This window comes from Caenorhabditis remanei, chromosome IV (genome assembly GCF_010183535.1).
Source record: "Caenorhabditis remanei strain PX506 chromosome IV, whole genome shotgun sequence".
Taxonomy (NCBI): Eukaryota; Metazoa; Nematoda; class Chromadorea; order Rhabditida; family Rhabditidae; genus Caenorhabditis; species Caenorhabditis remanei.
The window spans coordinates 12,927,849-12,947,429 of record NC_071331.1 but is presented as its reverse complement, the minus strand read 5'-3'; the positions used below and the strand labels follow the sequence as shown (position 1 = coordinate 12,947,429).

Below are 19,581 nucleotides of genomic sequence, written 5' to 3'. Positions count from 1 at the left end.
AATACTCAGTTTATATACTGCTATCTTACAATGAAAACTATAACAGTATAATATTCAAATACACCAACAATTTATTTTTTTCAACTGCACAATATCAATTCAATAGTGTTGCAGTACAAATGAAATTATATTATCTAATTTAAAATCTATTAGAAATTTCAGAAACCAATTATTTTTTGAATAGTTCTTAGTCACACTGAACGTATATAAGCAGGGAATAATGATGCTCAACATCAATTTCTGAAATATGAAGCTGTACCTGGTTTTCCTTTTTGTGGCCTCGGTTGTTGCGACGGGGAAGCCCCGCCGCCCAAATTCCGGACCCGTTTTCGCTCTTGATAGTAGTGAAGTTGACAAACTACCGTCTAAAACAGCCGACACATTTGTTGGAAGGCCTTCAAATCTTGACCCAGCTGATTTCACTGTAAGTTCAACAATTCCTATAACATCTATTACCTTCTGTGACTCTTTCAGGGTGTTTCATGGGCAGTTGCGCCTCGAATCAACGTGATTAACGGGGAATCGTTTTACTGGGTGCCAATCGAGGTGGGAAAACTTCTCAAAGTTCAAAATATAAAATAATTGGAAAATAGTTTTCAGGTGTTAACAGTAGAGCAGCATGTGGTGAGAATGGATCTCATCATAATGAAAATTTCGGTTGGAGAATCAGTTTGTGCAAGAGATGGATCGTTGAATGATATCAATCCTACAAGATGCCCACTGAAGAAGAACGGGAAACGGGCAGTTTACGAAGTGAAGATTTCTACTGAAAAGGTTAAAGAACCAAAGAAAGTTGTTGGAGCAGAAAAGGAAGCTGAATCAGTGAGATCATCGGAAGACAATGAATTGATTATGAATTGATTTGATTAGTAAATATATAAATATGCTTGCAAAAATTTTGTTGTGTTTAAAAAATAAGGTTTCAAGGGTTTTATAAAAAGAAACTATTTTGATTTTCAAGAATCTAACAGTTCTAATTGTAAACTTCCCCCTCCTCCAGTCAATCCAACCAACACTAGTCACTTTCTACTCTATTCTCAAATATTTGAAAGTAGGTCGATCAAAATCTTCGGAAACCACAAACAACAAACATCATATAGTTTTCGTCTCCCTCTGTCTCCTCTGCTCAACACTTTATTCTATTTGTTCTATGAACTCGGACACATTTGTGTCCACCATATCAGTCTCTCGTCAAATTTGTTCTTATTATCGCATACTTTTTCCGCCTATGTCTCCAATCTCTCTTCTTTTTCTCATTCTGCGTCTTCTGAATTGTGTATCCCATTGCGAAACAGTGATTCTTTGCATCACTCGGACACAAACTGTTGATTTGTGACCCAAGTATAAATAGGAAAGTGAAAATGGCAATTGGAAGAAGAAGAAGGATTGAGGAAAACACGCCAAGCGAGGTTCTTTTTTATTAACTTTCAGTTTTTTTCTATTTTTAAAGTTTTGTCTCCAATTATATTTTGATTTTCAGAATGAGGTTACTATCTGTTGTCTTCCTTCTCACCACGATATGTTCAGTCAATTCTTACAAAATTCTATTCTACACGAATCTATTCGGACACAGTCATGTGAAATTTTTGGCGGCAGCTGCGGATACTCTGACTGATGCAGGACATAATGTGGTGAGACTTATCTGATTTGAAATTGAAAACTCATGTAAATTGAGTTGTCAGATTTGCTATTGAAATAGTTTATTTCCACAAATAGTATTTCAGACCGTCCTGGTTTCAGTCTTCGAAGCCAGTCTCTCCACTTCTTTGAAATCAACAAAAAATGTGATAACAGTAAATGCACACGGTAAAGTGGAAGATTTCATCAAGGCAAGATCCAAAATGCTTGCTAACATGTGGTTGGAAAACATGAGTCCGGTGAACATGATCAAAGTGAGTTTCAGATGAACAAGGAACGTGAGAATACACATGTTGTTTCAGAAAATTGGAACCATGGCCACTATCTTCAGCTCTCAATGCAGAGAAGTGTTGAGTAACACCGCGTTAATCGAGAAACTCAAAGCTGAAAATTACGATTTGGCAATCACAGAACCTTTTGATACTTGTGCTTATCGTAAGTGTTTTTGTTGTAAAAATTAAGTTTTCAAAAGGTTTCAATCAAATCGAGCAAACTTATGTTTCACTTGAAAATGTCTAATAGTTGCTGCTTTCAGCATTCTTCGAAGCGATCAACATCCGAGCCCACGTGGCAGTTCTCTCTTCCAGTCGCCTTGATCATGTCAGTGACGTCATCGGACAACCAGCTGCACCAAGTTACAATCCGGGACTTTTATCTGCAAACGGAGATAAAATGACGATTGGACAAAGATTCGTGAATATGATTCAATACATGTGTGGATCCTACTTCTTCAGTTATGTTGGAGATGCTGATGCTGCAGTTGCGAAGGAGATCAATGCCACGTGGAGAACATGGAGAGAAACTGTTCCAGAAGCCTCGTTTGTACTGACTAATCAGATTCCACTGCTGGATTTCCCAGCACCAACTTTCGATAAGATTGTTCCAGTTGGAGGATTATCGGTCAAAACTGACAAGAAAGCAATGAAACTTGATGAGAAATGGAGCAAGATTTTGGATAAAAGGAAGAAAAATGTGTTCATTTCATTCGGATCAAATGCTAGATCGATGGATATGCCAGCAGAATACAAGTCAGTTTTTGATGCTCGTGAGGACGCTTATAACTGATTCTCATATTTTAGGAATTCTCTCGTCCAAGTCATTAAGAATATGCCTGATACTACTTTCATCTGGAAATATGAAGATCTCACTGACAAGTTCACCGAAGGGATTCCAAATGTGTACCTAGGAGACTGGCTTCCACAGAACGAACTTCTTGCTGATCCGAGATTGAATGTTTTCTTGACTCACGGAGGATTGGGATCAGTTACAGAACTGTCTATGATGGGAACTCCAGCAGTTATGGTGAGTCAACTTCGAAAAAAAATCTGTTTCAGATCCGTATCTTATTTCCATTTTCGTACATGACAACGATATATGTTTTTTCAGGTCCCCCTCTTCGCTGATCAATCTCGAAACGCTCAAATGCTGAAAAGACACGGAGGAGCTGCAGTCCTCACCAAGACAGATCTCTCCAATACAAAACTTGTTCAAGAAACGATTGAAGACGTTCTGAACAATCCAAAATACCGTGAGAATGCGGAAAGACTCGCTGAGATGCTCAATAATCAACCAACAAATCCAAAAGAGACACTTGTGAAATACGTTGAGTTCGCTGCAAGGTATTGTTTCAGAATATGAATTTAAAAATAAGAACAATTTTCAGATTCGGAAAACTGCCATCTTTGGACAATTACGGAAGACATCAGACATTCGCACAGTACTTTTTCTTGGATATAATTGCAATCATCTCTCTGATCACTCTTGTCGCTTCGTATATTTCTTATAGGGTACTGAGGTGTGTAGTCAGAAGATTTTTAGGATCGGCAACTAAGAGCAAGAAAGAATAATTATGGGTTATAATATCAAATGATCTCTGTTTCAATTGTTCTACTTCAAACTATTATAATAAATATTTAGATTGTAATGCTTGGAGTATTTCAATTCATACCACCCCATTTCTTGGAACACAATTCCACTTACATGCGTTTAACCTCCAAATACCTTTCTTATCCGATAAATGACCCCTCTTCTCCCGAATACCTCCTTATTAGTTGCCCCCGGCCCGCCTTTGTTCTACTCATCAATTGACATGGTCCGTGGCCTTCAACTTCGCCTTCTTCTTCTTTGTATCAACCGACTGGACCATTCTATCTTCTTTTTTTATATTCCTTATACTACCCTTATTACGGTCTTTACTTGCCTCAAGAATGTTTCCTTCACTTTCGACTCTTCTACTGTTTTTCACTGTTTCACAGAAAGGTAATCAAAACGAAAAATTTTAATGATTCGATAAAGTAATCTATTCAGCATCTGCATTCGTTGCATTCGAGTTCCAAACCTTGGAATACACTCCAGTGGAGTTATCATTCAGCCAAGATCTTCTCGATGATGAGATTCTGACAAAGTGTTGTACTGAGACTGCAAGCTTCAACTTCCGAGCATACGGAAGAGACTTTCCACTTCGACTTCAAAGAAACTGTCAGATAAAAGAAGAGTTCGCAGAGGAGACTGCACAATTTTCAGATGAGGGATCCACGTGGCAAGGAAAATTGGAAGGTGAGTGTTATATTCTCATTAGTGTTATTTAAAATTGGTGTAATTTTAGTGTAGAAAGCTTTGCTGGTAGTATTTTTGAAATAGAGCTTCCAAACAGGGCTAAAATTTCATATGTTATCTCTTCCAGACCAACCAAACTCCACAGTTGACGGCGACATTGTAAATGGACTGTTCGAGGGAATTATTCTCACTGGAGACGGAGAGAAATTCATGGTTGAACGACAATTCCAGTTAGATTTATCATCGAATTACAAAACTCATCAATCAAAATTTCAGATCCGATGGAAAAGGACACTCTCTGATCTACAAAGTCACATCGAGAAAACAAGTTGTGAAGACTCTTTTTCCGGAAGAAGTAATGAATGACGAGGGGAGTGGAATCCAAGGAAGCGGTCTAGAGATTTCTTGATTTCATGAGGAGGATCTTCAAATTGTTCCAATTCTGTGTTATCCATCTTTATTATTTCAATGAAACAGCTAATGTTTTCTTGCACTATTCTGAATTCTTCTTCGAAATAAAGTTTCAGTGAAAATATCTCGAAAGTATTCGTTATTTCATGAGACAAGTCGTTTTGTTGATTTTTGATAACAACATTGCCCAACAGTGATAAAAACTACCAAGTGATGTTTTAGCACTTTGACCTTTTCTCTCGTTGCATCTCTATTCTAGTCACACTCTATATGATTTCATTTTTCTGTTTCTAAAACTTTACTAATAGACTTGTAAGACTCTGATCTATTACACAGGGATCTCTGTTTCAAACAACTAATATCCATCTCCAAAAACTTTCTGTTTCACATAATTTAGTTTGAATGATCTTTGAAACAATTTCTGATTTGTCTACGTTCACATTTTTCCAAAGAATTATCGGTCCAACATTCCAATCATTAATTTTCACTCGTACTTTCCCTAATCATAATGACGTTGATCATTTCAACTTTCTTTCTTTTTCCATCTGCGTCTCTTTCTCTTCTCTTTTCTTTTGCCACCGAACTTTGTATGTTGTGCTTGTTTCTATTAAGAGTCAGTGCCAATTTTCGAAAATCAGATCTCATTTTTCTCATTCGTTGAAAGACTTGCCTTCAGGATACGTTTAATTTCAGAATGATTGGTCTCAAAGATCTCCTATTCTATTGCTTTATATTATTTCTCTGTTCAACTAGCTCTGAATCGTTCAAAATTCTGGTTTACACGAATTTATTCGGCCACAGTCATGTGAAAGTGATGGCTACGGTAGCAGATGCCCTAACAGATGCAGGTCATAATGTGGTGAGGATTTGATGTGTTCTGCTCATTAAACTATTTTTAGTTGAAGTAGTTTGAAACACTTACAAGAAACAGAAAATTAAATTTTGGACATTGAGCGCAACGGTTACTTTCAGACAGTCCTGATGCCTATCATTGAACAACAGTTTATCAATAAAACATGCTTGAAAAGTACCAAAAATGTGATATTTGTGGAACAAGATGATAAACTGAAAGCATTGATGGCCACGAGGAGTAAACGATTTGAAACTCTTTGGACGTCGGGTTTCAATAATCCATTTGTTGTGGCGAAGGTAAGCCGAATAGTTCTATTAATAGTCCTATTGGAGGTGTTCTCACTGATATAATAATTCTGAAATAGAAATATTTTATTCAGAAATCAAAATTGATGTCAGAGTTATTCAGTGAACACTGTCGAAAGGTGATGTCAGAGAAGAAGTTGATTGAGCAGATTAAGAGTGAAAACTTCGATTTGGCTATTACGGAGCCGTTTGATACTTGTGCCTATGGTGAGATAATCTGATTTTTTAAAGTGTCTATGGATACTATGTTTCATCAGTTAACTGTTTCTCAAAAATTATTTAATCAAAAAGAAATTTGGTTCTACAATTCATTGGTTTCATCATAAAGAATTATGAATTTCCAGCATTCTTCGAAGCCATTTCGATTCGTGCCCACGTGGCAGTCTACTCATGTAGCCGTCTCGATCATGTCAGTGAAGTCATCGGACAACCTGCTGCGCCAAGTTATGTACCTGGAATGACCTCCCTTTTCGGAGAGAAAATGAACATTTGGGATAGATTTTTGAACTTTTATTTGTATAAAGCAAATTCCTATGCGTTTTCGAGAATTGGAGATGAAAATTATCGAGTTGCAAAGGAATTCTATCCAAATATCAGATCATGGAGAGTAAGGCTTTCTTTTTATGAATGGAACAATTGAACTTGAAATTCAGGAAGTGGTGCCAGAAGCCACATTCCTGTTCACAAACTACATACCATATCTGGATTTTCCTGCACCAATTTTCGATAAAATGATTCCAATTGGAGGGTTAACAGTGAAAACGGACCAGAAAGAAGTGCAGCTCGAAGAAAAATGGAGCAAAATTTTGGACGAAAGAAAGAAAAATGTGCTCATTTCGTTTGGATCGAATGCTAGATCAGAAGAAATGCCGATTGAATATAAGTGAGTGAGACTCGTGGGATACAAAATTTACTGTTTCTTAAACTACTGAACAGTCAAAATAGCTTATCAGAAATAGTACTTTGTGAGTAATAAAACCCAGTAAATAAACTATTTTTCAGAAATGCTCTACTCAAAGTATTTCAATCAATGTCGGATACCACATTCATTTGGAAATACGAAAATCCAGAAGATCCATTCACTAAACATCTCAAAAATGTGTATCTCTCCGCTTGGTTACCTCAGAATGAGTTGTTGGCTGATCCTCGTCTGACTCTTTTTATAACTCATGGAGGTCTTGCGAGTGTTTTGGAATTGGCAATGACGGAGAAACCAGCTATTATGGTAAGCTTTAGATCAGAAATTATGGCAAGTGTTTACTGTTTCAAAACAAAGATTTAGAAGAGATCAGAAAGTTAGGTTACTTGGGAAGTTGTATCCACATGAAATTTATATCACAATAATATCATTAAGATTCCCGTGGCCGCTGACCAAACAAGAAATGCTCAAATGATGAAACGACATGGAGTTGCAGCAGTATTGAAGAAGTTTGATCTAGCAAATCCTGTCAAAATTCAAGAAGTTATTGAAGAAATTATGACGGATTCGAGGTGAGCAACCTAACACTCTATTCTGAAAATTTGAAGAGTTGCTCGTCTTAAATTCAATAGAAAAGTGAATCCGTATTCAAAGTAGTAACATTTATTGATTGAAGGACCAAAGGCCGCTTATACATATCAAGATAAAAATATATATACGAAGTAAAAATACGATTTTTATAATACTTTCAGTTACCGTATTCTATAATACTTTCAGTTACCGCGAGAACGCCAAACGACTAGCAGAAATTCTTCACAACCAGCCAACAGATCCAAAAGAAACTTTAGTAAAATATGTGGAGTTCGCAGCTAGGTGAGTCTTTAAATAATTTCTATACGTATTTCCAATTGGAATCTTTTCAGATTCGGAAAACTTCCATTGTTGGATAACTACGGTAGACATCAAAGTTTTGTGGAGTATTTCTTCTTGGATATCATTTCTATTATTAGTTTTACCGTTCTTGTATCTTCCTACTTATTCTATAGACTGTTGGGGTATTTATTCAGAAAATGTAGAGGATCTTCAATTAAGAATAAAAAAGAATAATTATGGGTTATGATATCAAATGATCTCTGTTTCAATTTTTCTACTTCAAACTAATAAATAAAAGTGATTGTTCATGTCGACCATATACGATTTATAGTGAACTTTCCAAAAAGTTAAGTTTATCTTCTGTTTCAACAGGTCTTGATTTTTTCCACTCTCCCGCACTCTATTGATAAATGATAAGCATGGTACAATAGTAATAAGGCAAACGAAAAAATTCATTTCATGTATATTTTTTGTATATGTGGCATACTTATTTTACAAAATAAAACCGAAAGAGTCAGTGTGTGAGTGCGTGATTTTGCAAAATTCGATGTCATGCAAATCGGGATGGGCGTTGGGGAGAAAAATAAGACAAAAAGTGATAATTACAGTAGGGACAAGAAAGAAATTGATTAGAAATAAAACAAATAAATGGGATAAAAATTGGTAGAAGATTCTAGAAATAAGTAGTCTTTGCAATGGAAAAAAGAACAAACTTCTCAAAATCTAAACGAAAAAATAATGAAGACAAGAAACTCGTTGATTGGGGTTGAAGGGGAATCCGGGGGATGAAAACAATGGGATTTTTTGTTTTTTGTTTCTAGAAAAAACGAGAATTTGAATGAATGAGATGGTTGTTTTGTGTGAAGTTGAATGATATTTGAATGTGGGAAAACTGGGAAAAACTGGAAAAACAAACAATGAAAAGATATGGGGGACCAGTGAAAAATGGAACCTAGTTTATTGAGAAAATTACGAATAGATTGTGACGACTTCTGCTCCAGTTCCACGTACCAGTAGGACACGATCTAGTCCTTCAGTTAGAGCATCGATGAAGTCCATGTCTGGAAGAAAGGAAATATAGGAATCGGATGAAAAAAATAGCGAATCCATTATCTTCCGTTTCACTTGCATTACTTATTACAGTCTCTTTATCTCATAACCAATGGGCTTTCTATCCCGAATGTACTCACAATAAGAATCAGAATCAGCATCCGGTGGTCCTGGAAGATTGACGAAAACTAGTTGAGCATCACTTGATTTCTGTCTCATCAACTCGTTCAATTTGACCGCTGTGTGCATTTTATGAACATTGTATCTTCGTTTTCGTTGTCTTTCTTCACGGTCTCTTTCCAACGTTCCATTTCCGACCTTCACCTGTAAATGTTTCAATTTTTTCTAGTTGCTTTGCAATAATGCACAATTTTTTTCCTTTCTGTTTCAAAAGATTTTTGAAGCAGTATTTTTTTGTAATAGTTTCATACCTCTTTCGAGTCCTCATCATCCGAGAATCGTACTCCTTTATGTTCAACTTTCTCCAGACTATTCTCAGTCTTTGTCTCTTCTTGTTCCTCGTTTACAACTTCCAAATTACGTTGCTCTGGGATGATTGCTGGCTGAAGAAAATTTCAATTTATTACAGAACTACTTCAATCAAAACGAACCGCTTCCTCATTGATTCTACTAAGCTTTCTCTCACGAGTGACGATTTCCAGATGGTTTTGAATGTCTTTTTCGCGATCCGACTTGTTCAAATTCTTCAGATACTGATTACGTTCCTCCATTTTCATAGTACGTTCGTAGGTGTAGTCAGAGATGTCAGAGTCAGTCTGGAAATAATAAAAGTTGGCAATAATTTTAGTGAATTGGCTCTGTTTCATGAGTACGACAAAAATTATTTTCCAGTTAATTTCTCTACTCACCATTTCAATAACATTAACAGCCGCATCAATTCTCAAATGATAGAGGAATTTCTCGAGATCTGTCTTCATTTGTACATTGTTATCCTCCATTTGAGCAATTGCAAACAGACGAACTGTCGTGTTTTTCCATGTTTTATGTTGACGAAGAAGGAATGGAAGGAGCATGAGAAGACCTCCGTCGTGGACAACCCACCTGAAAAATGATAATTTGACTTAAGTGATGAATAAATCGATGATCTCAAATATTTAGGCGTGGAATTACTTGAAAAAAATTGAATAGTAGTATGATTGTCGGAAATGTATTTTACTGTTTCAGAAAGTTTTCAATAGCTTCTCAGTAAGATTAGAGGGTAGTCCGAAAGGGAGTCGCGTGAAAAAACTCATAAGCAAAAAAAAACGGTCAACTTACCAAACATCGATAAATCCAGAAACTTTCGTTCCATTCGCTGGGAACTTCTCCGCATATTTCGGCACCATAATGGCACATTTGGCGGCAGAAATTGCTCGAATCGCCGAGACAAACTTGTTGGCAACAATCCAATCTTGTTCAGATCTCCAATCATCAGGCCATGACAGAACTACTGTATTGTGACGCATTCCACCGAGACCAGAAGTCTGAAATAGAAGAGAACGGTTGAAAAATTGTAGTTTTTGCGAGGAGGGATAGTTAGTGGAAAGTGTGGTTGAGAGTGCTAAAGGGTGATAGAAAAAGTGACAGTGAGTGTGGTTGCGGTGAAGTAGGAAAGTGGAAATCCAAGGTGTGAATCAATTTTTAATACTGTTTCAACCATGTGTTACGGTGTATCAAAATTAAACGAATAGTTAGTGCCAGAGTTCTGTGAAACTCAATTATCAGTTAAAATCACACAGAAAGCAACGAAAGAATAGTCGGGCGAGAAAGCGAACTGCACAAACATACAGGATCAATCACCTGAACGAGACAAGAAATTCCTTCGGTAACATTTGAAGTGACCAATACATCACAGAATCCCTTGATCTTATTCTTCTTCACCATTGCTTTCAACTTCTCTTGGACTGCTTGTGCTTTCAAATAGTTATCCGCATATTCTCCTTCCATACAGTGAGCGACCAACGTCAATCCTTTACCGGCCTTTAGTTGACTCACAAATGAGAGGATTCCATTTGTATTAGCCGATTCGACATCTGGAGCAAGAACCAACAATTGTGGACGCCAATTTCTCGAATGTTGTGGTTTGTCATCCAAGTTGAGAAGAGCAAAACGGGCGGCCGACAGTCCCAATCCACGTAATCCATCTCCCCATTCCTTTTCAGCTCCTGCGTATTCAATGTACTTGTAGACACCTGCTCCAATGATGATGGCGAAAAGAGCAAAGTGCCAGGCAGAAATGAACATGACAGCTACACAAAGAATTGCTCCAATCATTGAAAGTGCCCAGTGGAAGTAGCGGAATCCTGGACGCCACCCAGGAGATTTCAGAAGGGATTGAAGGGCGCAGGCAGCGTTGACTCCGAGGTAACACATCAGGAAGAATCTGAAAGTTGAACGATCAGAAATTAGTTATAGCCGGATAAGCAAGTTCTAGAATCTGTACTCAATCAATAGTAGATTATTCTTTCCGAATTTTCCTGTTTCAAGAAACTCATAAAACGTTGTAGCAAAGGATAATATCGGTCAAAGTCCACTTCTAAATAAACTCACTGTGTGATCAAAGCGGTGATATTCTCAATGACGGCGATCAAAATTCCACATTCACAGATAGCCAAAGTGAGAAGAATTGCTCTGATCGGTTCTCCTCTTGAATCCATTTTGCGGAATGGCTTCAAAAATGGAAGAACGTCATCAGCAGCAATAGCTTGAAGAAGTCTCGGAGCTCCAGTCAAAGATTGCATTCCTGCTCCGGCAGTTGACATGAAGCAACCGAAGAGAATCACTTGAGGGAACGGCCAAGATATCTCAGAGATGATCAGTTTTCCCATTGCAGATCTTCCGTATTTGTCACGAATAAACATTTCAGAGACTGATGCTCCGAAGAGTACAACTCCGATTAGATCTGGAATTTTTCCATCTATTTTTCAATTTTTGTTTTAAAAAACTCACAAATAAATGACGAGAAATTTTGAGCAGCCAGCGTTCCCAACGGAATAGATTTCGCCGCATCTCTCAAGTTACCAGATCGATTTGAACCTGCCATAATACCAGTTGCAGATGGGAAGAATACTCCGACAAGTATCATGAAATTAGTAACAGATTCTGCATAAATATACGACGGATGTCCACCACGATTGATATCTCCTTTATCTTTTCGATCTTTCGAAAGAACTTCTCCGCCTCGAAGATATTTCGGCCAGAGGTTGTCGAAGAAGACTCCAGAAGCAATTCCTTTGATGGCTTTCTCTTCACGAATAGCTGGCATTCCCGATGCTTTCCATACTTTGATGTCTTTCATCTGAAATCATAAAATGTTTGCTGATAGCGAAGATTTTTTCCAATTATTCTACAGAAAATCGGATGCCGAAACAATTACATTTAAAAATAACCTAGAAAAACCAACTCACCCTATCATAATAATGATCACAAGTTCCATTGGCACTACAGAACAAATCACGAAGTCCTTCAGATGTACAATTCGGAGTAATCTTCGTTTTCTCGTAATAGGAGGTCAAATCGACAGGCCGATCTCCAACTATACAGAACTTCAACGCATCACTTCCATCGTATCTCACAAAAACTCCGAGAATTGCCGAGAGAATACAGAATATCACAACGATAACCAGTGGAAGAGCGCAACGATTCACAAATTTGACTCCAGCCATCACAATCAGACCGAGAACGAGAAGAAGAACAGTTCCTAGTACTCGATAGTTGTGATAGATATCATCGAACAGTTTCGCTTGTGGATAAATGTACAGAAGAAGGATTTCGATGGCTCCGGTGATATACATGGAAGCGGCAATTGTGGTTCCAAGGTAGAAGAGAATTCCAACGGCACCTCCGAGTTCTGGACCGAGATTTCGGGATATCATGTAGTAGGGACCACCAGATGGTACCACTCCGTTTGTCGCAATGGCTGATAGAGAGATCGAAGTAAGAAATGTCTGAAAATGAAAGAAATGTGTTCAGTGTTTCGGATGTTCTTAAAATTTGAGAAAAAGAAGAAATTCATGTATTGGATAACTGTAATGTATCACAGGCTTCCAGTGTAAGTTGCGTTCTGTTTAACATAATTTGTATCAGCACAAAGCTTCACGGTGCGAGCGGCTCAAAAATTGTTTTGTCTGTTTTGGTTTGATATTTGTGAGACTCTGTACTAGATTGACTTGTCTGATTTCTTGGACACGCTAACTATAAATTTACTGTTTCCAATAACTGGTATCTTTCCTATTCTCCGAAATTTTCACTTTCTCTCTCGTTTATTTTTTTTTCAAAAACTTACCACAGAAACACAAGTCAAAACAACAAAAAACGCCTGAAATATTCCGGCGGTTCCAATAATCCATGCCAATCGAATGAAGAACAACACTCCAAAAATATTCTGAAGACACGGAAGGAACACTCCCATGATGGTTCCCATTTTCGCGGCCGCCTGAAAGAAGAAAAGGTGCTTCAGATATACATTTTTCATCTGTTTTTCTTTATTTTTTCGATTCTATTTTCCCCCAGCTCTTCATTTTTTCTTATTTCTCTTTTTGAATGAAGTAAACAGGTTTAAATTTAAAAGAGAGAGAGGACCGCCCGGAAATGAAAAGAGATTGAATTTGGGTGAGGTGCCTTCAGGGAGTTGGCGAAGGAGGATTTGCATTTCATTTACTGTGTCGTCGTGATGTGAGTACCAAGTTGAGGGTGGTCTCGTGACGTAGATGGAAGATGAGTTTTGCAGAAAAAAAATGCTTTGAACTTTTTGGAGCAGCAGAAAATTGAATTGGAACTTTGAGATGTTGGTTTTTTGGATCTAGATGAAACAATTTCTAAACGAATGAACCACTGTAACAATATTCGATGAAATAAGTACAAGGTTTATTAGTATTGTAAAGTGTGGAGTAAATATTTTGCAACAATTCCGGCTAGGAAAGGTTCCATTTTTCAAAATTTTCTGTTGCAAGTGATTAACTTGAAGAGTTTGTCACAGGTTCCCACTTAATTTGTTCAAAATATAGCTTTTTAGTTGATAAGTTTTTCTGAAATGCTCATTTCTAGACACCTAGATGTATTCCGGTCTACAAAAGATTCTAATAGTTAGTTATCAGATTTTAAAAGATTGTCTGGCACTCTGCGGAATTACCGTTCATACATACCAGTATTGTACACTGTTTTCTGCTCATCTATCATTTTGTTTTGAGCTCTCACGCAACTTAAAAATGTACAGACTTTCTGTTTTTGCATCCCTCAACTTAATTTTAACCTTCCAAACTTCAAAGTTCAATCCTCTTCTTCTTTTCCAAAAAGTTGCTCTCTTCTTCTGCTCTTCAATCCAACTTCTTCATCATCATCACTCTCTTTCCTTTTTTTCTAATCCCTTTTTTCTTCTTCTATCCCAAAGTACTTATACTCTTTCCATGTCACCAAACGGATTACTGTAGTTTCTTCTTTTCTCTTCAAGTGGTCCTTGATTGATGAGTGGATTAAGCTAGGGACTCCCCAAAAAACCACTTGTACCAAGCCGAGAAGAGAGTGGGAATGGACTTTTAAAACAATTAGTGGCATGTCAATCAAGATTTGTGTTCTTAAAAATGTGGAAGACTCATTTTCCAAAAAGTTTCGAAATCTAGGGTACTGTATTCTGTTTCAACGACATGATATGAACCCTAATTTTAACTTGATTCCAATGGGACAATCCCTCCCGGTAAAGATCATTAAAAACTAACCGCCTTCGGCTTCTCATCAGCTTCCACACTCGTCGCCTCCGTCGCATTATACACTGACAACTTCCTGAGCATCGTTCCAATTTTCTGTCCTTGCGTGTCATAGTCTTGCTGAAAAAAGGAAACATTTCAATCCCTGACCTATTCACTTTTTTCAATCTGTTCTCTCAAAATAAATCGGTTGCGTGTGCAACGAGAAGGAAACTTGGTGTAATCGGACACTTTCTTCTTGAGTCGGCTCATAGCACATCATTTTTACCCTTGACTACCCACTTCTAGTGCAAAATGGTCATTGACACTTTCTTCTGAGAAGAAGGATTGATGACGTCAAAAGGGTAGACTTGTTCATGTTATATCGGGTAGGTCAAAGGTTGTGTAGGACTGATATGGCAATGTTATCAGTGAATACCATAACGACTACATAATACAGTCCCAAATCATAACTTTTTCCAAAATCATAGATCAAAAAATCGGGAAACGGTAACTAATGTTGCAACGACTCGGGAAGCTGCGAAGCTTCCTGGTAACGTTTATCTATTGGATAAGATCTTGAAAAATAAAATATTGCTCAAAAACAATCGGGATCTTTTATATCTTGCTCTTATCTTATGTTTCAATCAATTTTTGAAGATTGAGAAAAATGTTCCTGTTCCATCAATCCCTATTCAGATCGAATCTTTACCACCAACAATTTTTGTTCCTCCATATACCTTTCCCTAGGAATTCTGACGCATATCAACCCTACTACTACTGTGTGTTGGCAAACAAGAAAAAACTTCTGGGTCCCCCCGCCAACACGTCTGAAGATCATTTGATGATGGAAACGGGGCTGCTCTCAAATGAGAAATAGAGGCAGAGATAGGTTTACTCTCACTAAAAACAAAAACAAATAGGAAATAGGTGTTTGCTGGAATAGAGTGGATGAAGGGGGATCGTGTTTCAGAAGAAATCGAGGAGACGAAGGTGACGTGAATTTCTCCGTACGATGTACCTGATTTGACGAGTATTTCTAATTCTACAATTATTTCGTCTTTTAGGAAAATTAAGATCCCTCGGGGAATGCTCATCAAGAAGATTCTATTCGGTTCCCCCAACTTTTTTCAGCGTGACTCTTGACCTATATCTACACTTGTATTTTTTCCAATTCGTTTTTTTCCAAGTCGTCAAAACGACAGAAATGTGACAAAATAGACACATAACAACACTTGAAAAGCCCCGTCGGTGCCCCCCGTTGTATTACACAAGTTCTTTATCCTCGGGTGGCTCTTTTCGAATGGAAACGGAGAGCAACAAGTGTTTTGGATATATAGGAAGTGAAAAAAGAAGAAGAAAAAAGAAAGTTACCTCATAAAGTGCCAGAGGCGAATGCTGCTCACATAAGGGTATCCGCTCGGCTCCTTCATCTGAAAATTCGAACATTTTAGGGAAGTGGGAAGAGATATTTTTATGTGGATTTCTTTTTTAGTTTCTGAATGATTCCTCAGTTTTAATTTCTACAAATGAACTAATCATAGTTTCTAAAACCACAAAATTTTAAAATATTAAAACTGTTTTGCCAACTTCTTAATTGAAGCGCCTAGATATACAATTTCACTTTATGTTTAAATTTTCTAAAAGCTCTTAATTTTCCTGTAGCCATTCTACAGTACCTGCAGGTATATTAATGTGCATGTTGGGCGGTTTTTTACTGGCCAGCCCTTGGCCGACACCTCCACCCGACGATCTTCGTGACGTCACTGTATTTGTAGAAGTGGATGAAGTGGGCTCGGGCTCGAATTCTTGTGGTTTGACTGGAATACTAGTTGACCTGAGCATCGAAGTGGATGTCAACGTCATTTTTGAATACCAACAGGCGATTTCAAGGATTCCGAATATGAAGAAGGAAATGACGACGATGACAAAGAATAGATGGGGCGAAAGGAGGGAAAAAAAGAGTTTGTTGGAAGAGAGCCACGCCTTCTTTTGAAGACGTTGAAGGAGCGAAAAAGTTTGTTTGAAGAGGTGAGAAGCTGAAGAGAAAGAAGAAGGCTCTGCTCTTGGAGCACCTCTTCTTTGGAGAATTTGTGCAGTGCTGGAGCACATGGAGCACATGGAAAAGGGTGGAGCCTAAGGAGAAGAAGCTCTGTCCCCCTATGCTTTTTTCTCTTCTTTTTTCTATCTTTTACTAGTATCCATCCTTTCAGTGTCTTCTTTTCTTCACTCTGAGGTAATCATCTCCTTCTTTTTCTTTCTATCTCTCTTCAAAAAAGAGTAAAAAGACGAAGAAAAGGAGTGAAGAAGGTCAGAGATTTGTCCCCGGGATCTTCTTTTTTTCTCTTTTTTCTCTATCCGAAGTTCTTGTTCAATGAAGAAAAAGAGGACACCATGGAAAAAAAGAAGAAGACGGAATATTTTTTCGTGTACACATGCTTTTGACAATTGAATTACGGTGGCCGCGCCACAATTGGGTTTTTTTGGCGAGATAAGAAGGAGAAGAAGCAACAGAAAAATGGAGAAGAAAATCCAGAATCTTAGGAGAAAAAGTGAGAAAATAAGAAGAAGAAGGAGTAGAAGAAGGAGGAGGATGTTGCCTGTGGCACGAGAGCTCTGAGGGTGTTCGAAATAGAAAAAAGAAGAAGAAAAGAACACATAAAAGGTGGCAACAATGGGAGGATTCTGAAGAAGACGTCTTGGATCTTTTCAGAAAAAAAGAGAATAAGTAACGAGGATCTAGAACCTAAATAAGCAACAAGAGAATGTGAGCTTAGGGGTCTGGAGAGGGAAGACGACTCAAAAAGAAATGGATGGTACTGTAATATTATGATTTCTACTTTTTGTGCTTAATTTATCAGAAATTGAAATACCTAACAAGAAAAAATCGTTGTTGTGTTCATATTATGAATTCGAAACAATAATCACTTGAAATATTACAAGAAACTTTCCACATTCAATATACGGAACTTCAATTAAAATTCACTTGATACATAATTAATTGAGACTCGTCTAGAAATTCCAAAGTGCGAGTTCATTGAAACTAAAAATTCGTGCTTTGGAACTAAAGCAATTTTTAAAATAAGTCTTCATCATTAAAAGAAAAAATTGTGAGGTTCTTTTGAATGGACACTGAAACTGCAGTATATTTATGACAGAAATCTTTTGAAATGCTCATCCAATGAATCAAAATCCAAACTTCCAACCAAATCATTTAACCAAAGTTCTAATCCCCAATCTCGATGAATTTCAAATTTCCAAATTTCGAATTCCTCAATTCAACGTCATCTCCGAGTATTTTGACATGCCAGTTTCGGGGCTTCTTTTCCCATTCAACATGTCATAAAAAGGCATGACGTTCTGGAATGAGTACTCCGAAAAGCAGATTGGTTCGGTAATTGGCCATCGGATGGCTCATGAAGTAGCTCCAATTGACGGAAAAAAGAAGAGAAAAGAGAGAACGGAGGAAATGTGAATGGAATGTTCGGAACGATTAGTAGTCTACATTTCCTACGGAATCATTTTCTCATTGTTCTGCCATCAGGAGGGACGACTAGGGGAAGAAATAAGACAGGGTGTCCTAAAAGTTGGAATAGGGTTCAAGAGGAAGATAAAAACAGAGAAACAGAAAGAAAAAGGGAGAATATCTTGGATAAGGGAACAAGAATAAGTCAAATGAAGGAGGGGAAAGAAGAGGAAACGATAATCAATTATTCAACAGACATCTGCTCTTTTTCTCATTTCTTTTCAGTTAAAACAGACACACGAAAGGACTGAAATAACAGAAAAAAGCAAGGGGAAGGAGAAAAATCGCTGCAATTCAATAGACTAAAAGAGTAATTAGGTGGGACAAATGGGGACAGAAGTTGAAAGAGTTCAGGGAGCAAATATTTTAAACATCTGGTCAAGAATCTCCAGATGAACATTGCCTAGGTTTGGGTGGGGATCTGTAGATCGGAATGGTGATCACGAACTCCGACGGCTAACAATCTAATTCTAGATTCAAAATCATGAGAATGAAGGAATAGTAACAATTCAGCAAATTTTATCAGGGTTCTGATTTCATCCGGTGCCCAGAATCTAAGCATTTTTTTCTTTTTTCCTGATCATGAGCATCCTAGATTACAAAGTGATACCAATTATCCAAATATAGTTCAGACTTATATTCAATTAGAGAGACAAAATACTTTTCTGAAAATGTGCTCTAGACCCGTAAAATAATTTTCGCCGATACCCACCCCACTACTCCTCACTTCGAATTCCCCTGTCACTGTACAAATTCCTCGAATAACTATCCTAGACAAATGAATAGAACATCTCACTATATAGTCAGAAGAAACTGGGAGACAACAAGCTAATCAGAAAACGCTGAAAGTGAGGCTACTTGGCTCCAATTCTTACATGTTGGTTAATTGAATACGTTGTATGTAACAACTTTTGTTATAGCTTTTCTTGTTTTCAGATCTAGAAAATGAGAAGAAGAGAAAATAATGATTTGAGGGATAGATAAAGAATGAATTAGAGGAAAGATGGGTGTTGGTTGAAGAAATTGAGAAGAACTGAAGGGAAGAGATGACATTTACTTGTAATTACAAGGGGTGTAAGGTATAATGTGGAGCTCATAATATGGTATATCGCTGCCTATGCTCTCATGAGAATAAGTCCTCGATGAAACTGTAACCAATACTGCTCGACCATCATCAAGTCCACCTCCCAACCTTCGTGAATTACAAACCCCCTTCCTCAATCATTCCCTCCCTATCCCAATTTCATCCTCTCTCATCCAAATCTGTTTACTTCCAATTTCAAACTGCCTGCCAAACCCAGAAATTCTTCATCGTTTTCTCATTCCCTTCTCGACTAAAAATTCTCTGCCCAAATACGGACGGAGGTAGTAGTTAGCCAGCGAGCCAAGACATTTTGCTGTTTACCTGCTGCCCAAGCCATTTTCGGTGTTTTTTTTCAGATGCCAACAAGAGAAACACAAAAACACGTGATTTTGCAGCCGCTTGACAAGGTGGAAAAATTGGATTAGCAATCAGAAAGCAGAAACATATTTTAAATGAGTAAATGGGAAAGATAGATGGAGATAAGGTTTTGGAGGGTTATGGTAATCGGAAGATTCGGATCATTCAAAGCTACTGAAACTCGAAAGAATACGTTGGAAGTTTTATAAAAATTTGTTGAAACATCTGGAACCAATGTGAGTGAAACAACTAGAAACGGAGTAAAACAGCGGAACTAAACCAACCAGAATATTTGGATTACAAACTACAGACATCAAATCAAAACCGA

The 19,581-nt window shown here is 37.5% G+C and overlaps 6 protein-coding genes across 6 annotated transcripts; 5 read left to right on the top strand and 1 right to left on the bottom strand.

The window, feature by feature from the left end:
• Nucleotides 1-247: 247 nt before the first annotated feature.
• GCK72_013642 (uncharacterized protein) lies at nt 248-861 on the top strand (the record flags this gene model as incomplete). Its single annotated transcript, XM_003100898.2, has 3 exons — nt 248-424; nt 475-546; nt 601-861. 3 exons carry the CDS (start codon nt 248-250, stop codon nt 859-861), a joined length of 510 nt encoding a protein of 169 aa, XP_003100946.2.
• A 620-nt stretch (nt 862-1,481) lies between these two features.
• Nucleotides 1,482-3,485, top strand: GCK72_013641 (uncharacterized protein; the record flags this gene model as incomplete). Its single annotated transcript, XM_003100920.2, has 7 exons — nt 1,482-1,631; nt 1,725-1,892; nt 1,941-2,073; nt 2,174-2,666; nt 2,718-2,940; nt 3,025-3,257; nt 3,302-3,485. The coding sequence occupies 7 exons, from the start codon at nt 1,482-1,484 to the stop codon at nt 3,483-3,485; spliced, it is 1,584 nt and encodes a 527-aa protein (XP_003100968.2).
• A 360-nt stretch (nt 3,486-3,845) lies between these two features.
• On the top strand, nt 3,846-4,603 carry GCK72_013640 (uncharacterized protein; the record flags this gene model as incomplete). Its single annotated transcript, XM_003100884.2, has 4 exons — nt 3,846-3,897; nt 3,946-4,194; nt 4,322-4,424; nt 4,471-4,603. 4 exons carry the CDS (start codon nt 3,846-3,848, stop codon nt 4,601-4,603), a joined length of 537 nt encoding a protein of 178 aa, XP_003100932.2.
• Nucleotides 4,604-5,299: 696 nt separating this feature from the next.
• Nucleotides 5,300-7,789, top strand: GCK72_013639 (uncharacterized protein; the record flags this gene model as incomplete). Its single annotated transcript, XM_003100879.2, has 9 exons — nt 5,300-5,464; nt 5,578-5,754; nt 5,838-5,970; nt 6,108-6,370; nt 6,417-6,646; nt 6,766-6,988; nt 7,118-7,254; nt 7,460-7,555; nt 7,606-7,789. The coding sequence occupies 9 exons, from the start codon at nt 5,300-5,302 to the stop codon at nt 7,787-7,789; spliced, it is 1,608 nt and encodes a 535-aa protein (XP_003100927.2).
• A 735-nt stretch (nt 7,790-8,524) lies between these two features.
• GCK72_013638 (uncharacterized protein) lies at nt 8,525-16,152 on the bottom strand (the record flags this gene model as incomplete). Its single annotated transcript, XM_053729923.1, has 14 exons — nt 8,525-8,616; nt 8,746-8,929; nt 9,037-9,168; nt 9,217-9,381; nt 9,475-9,667; nt 9,884-10,089; nt 10,406-10,988; nt 11,156-11,507; nt 11,555-11,903; nt 12,013-12,552; nt 12,891-13,040; nt 14,320-14,427; nt 15,661-15,719; nt 15,966-16,152. The coding sequence occupies 14 exons, from the start codon at nt 16,150-16,152 to the stop codon at nt 8,525-8,527; spliced, it is 3,300 nt and encodes a 1,099-aa protein (XP_053584695.1).
• GCK72_013637 (uncharacterized protein) lies at nt 15,986-16,282 on the top strand (the record flags this gene model as incomplete). Its single annotated transcript, XM_053729922.1, has 1 exon — nt 15,986-16,282. The coding sequence occupies one exon, from the start codon at nt 15,986-15,988 to the stop codon at nt 16,280-16,282; it is 297 nt and encodes a 98-aa protein (XP_053584694.1).
• Nucleotides 16,283-19,581: the final 3,299 nt, after the last annotated feature.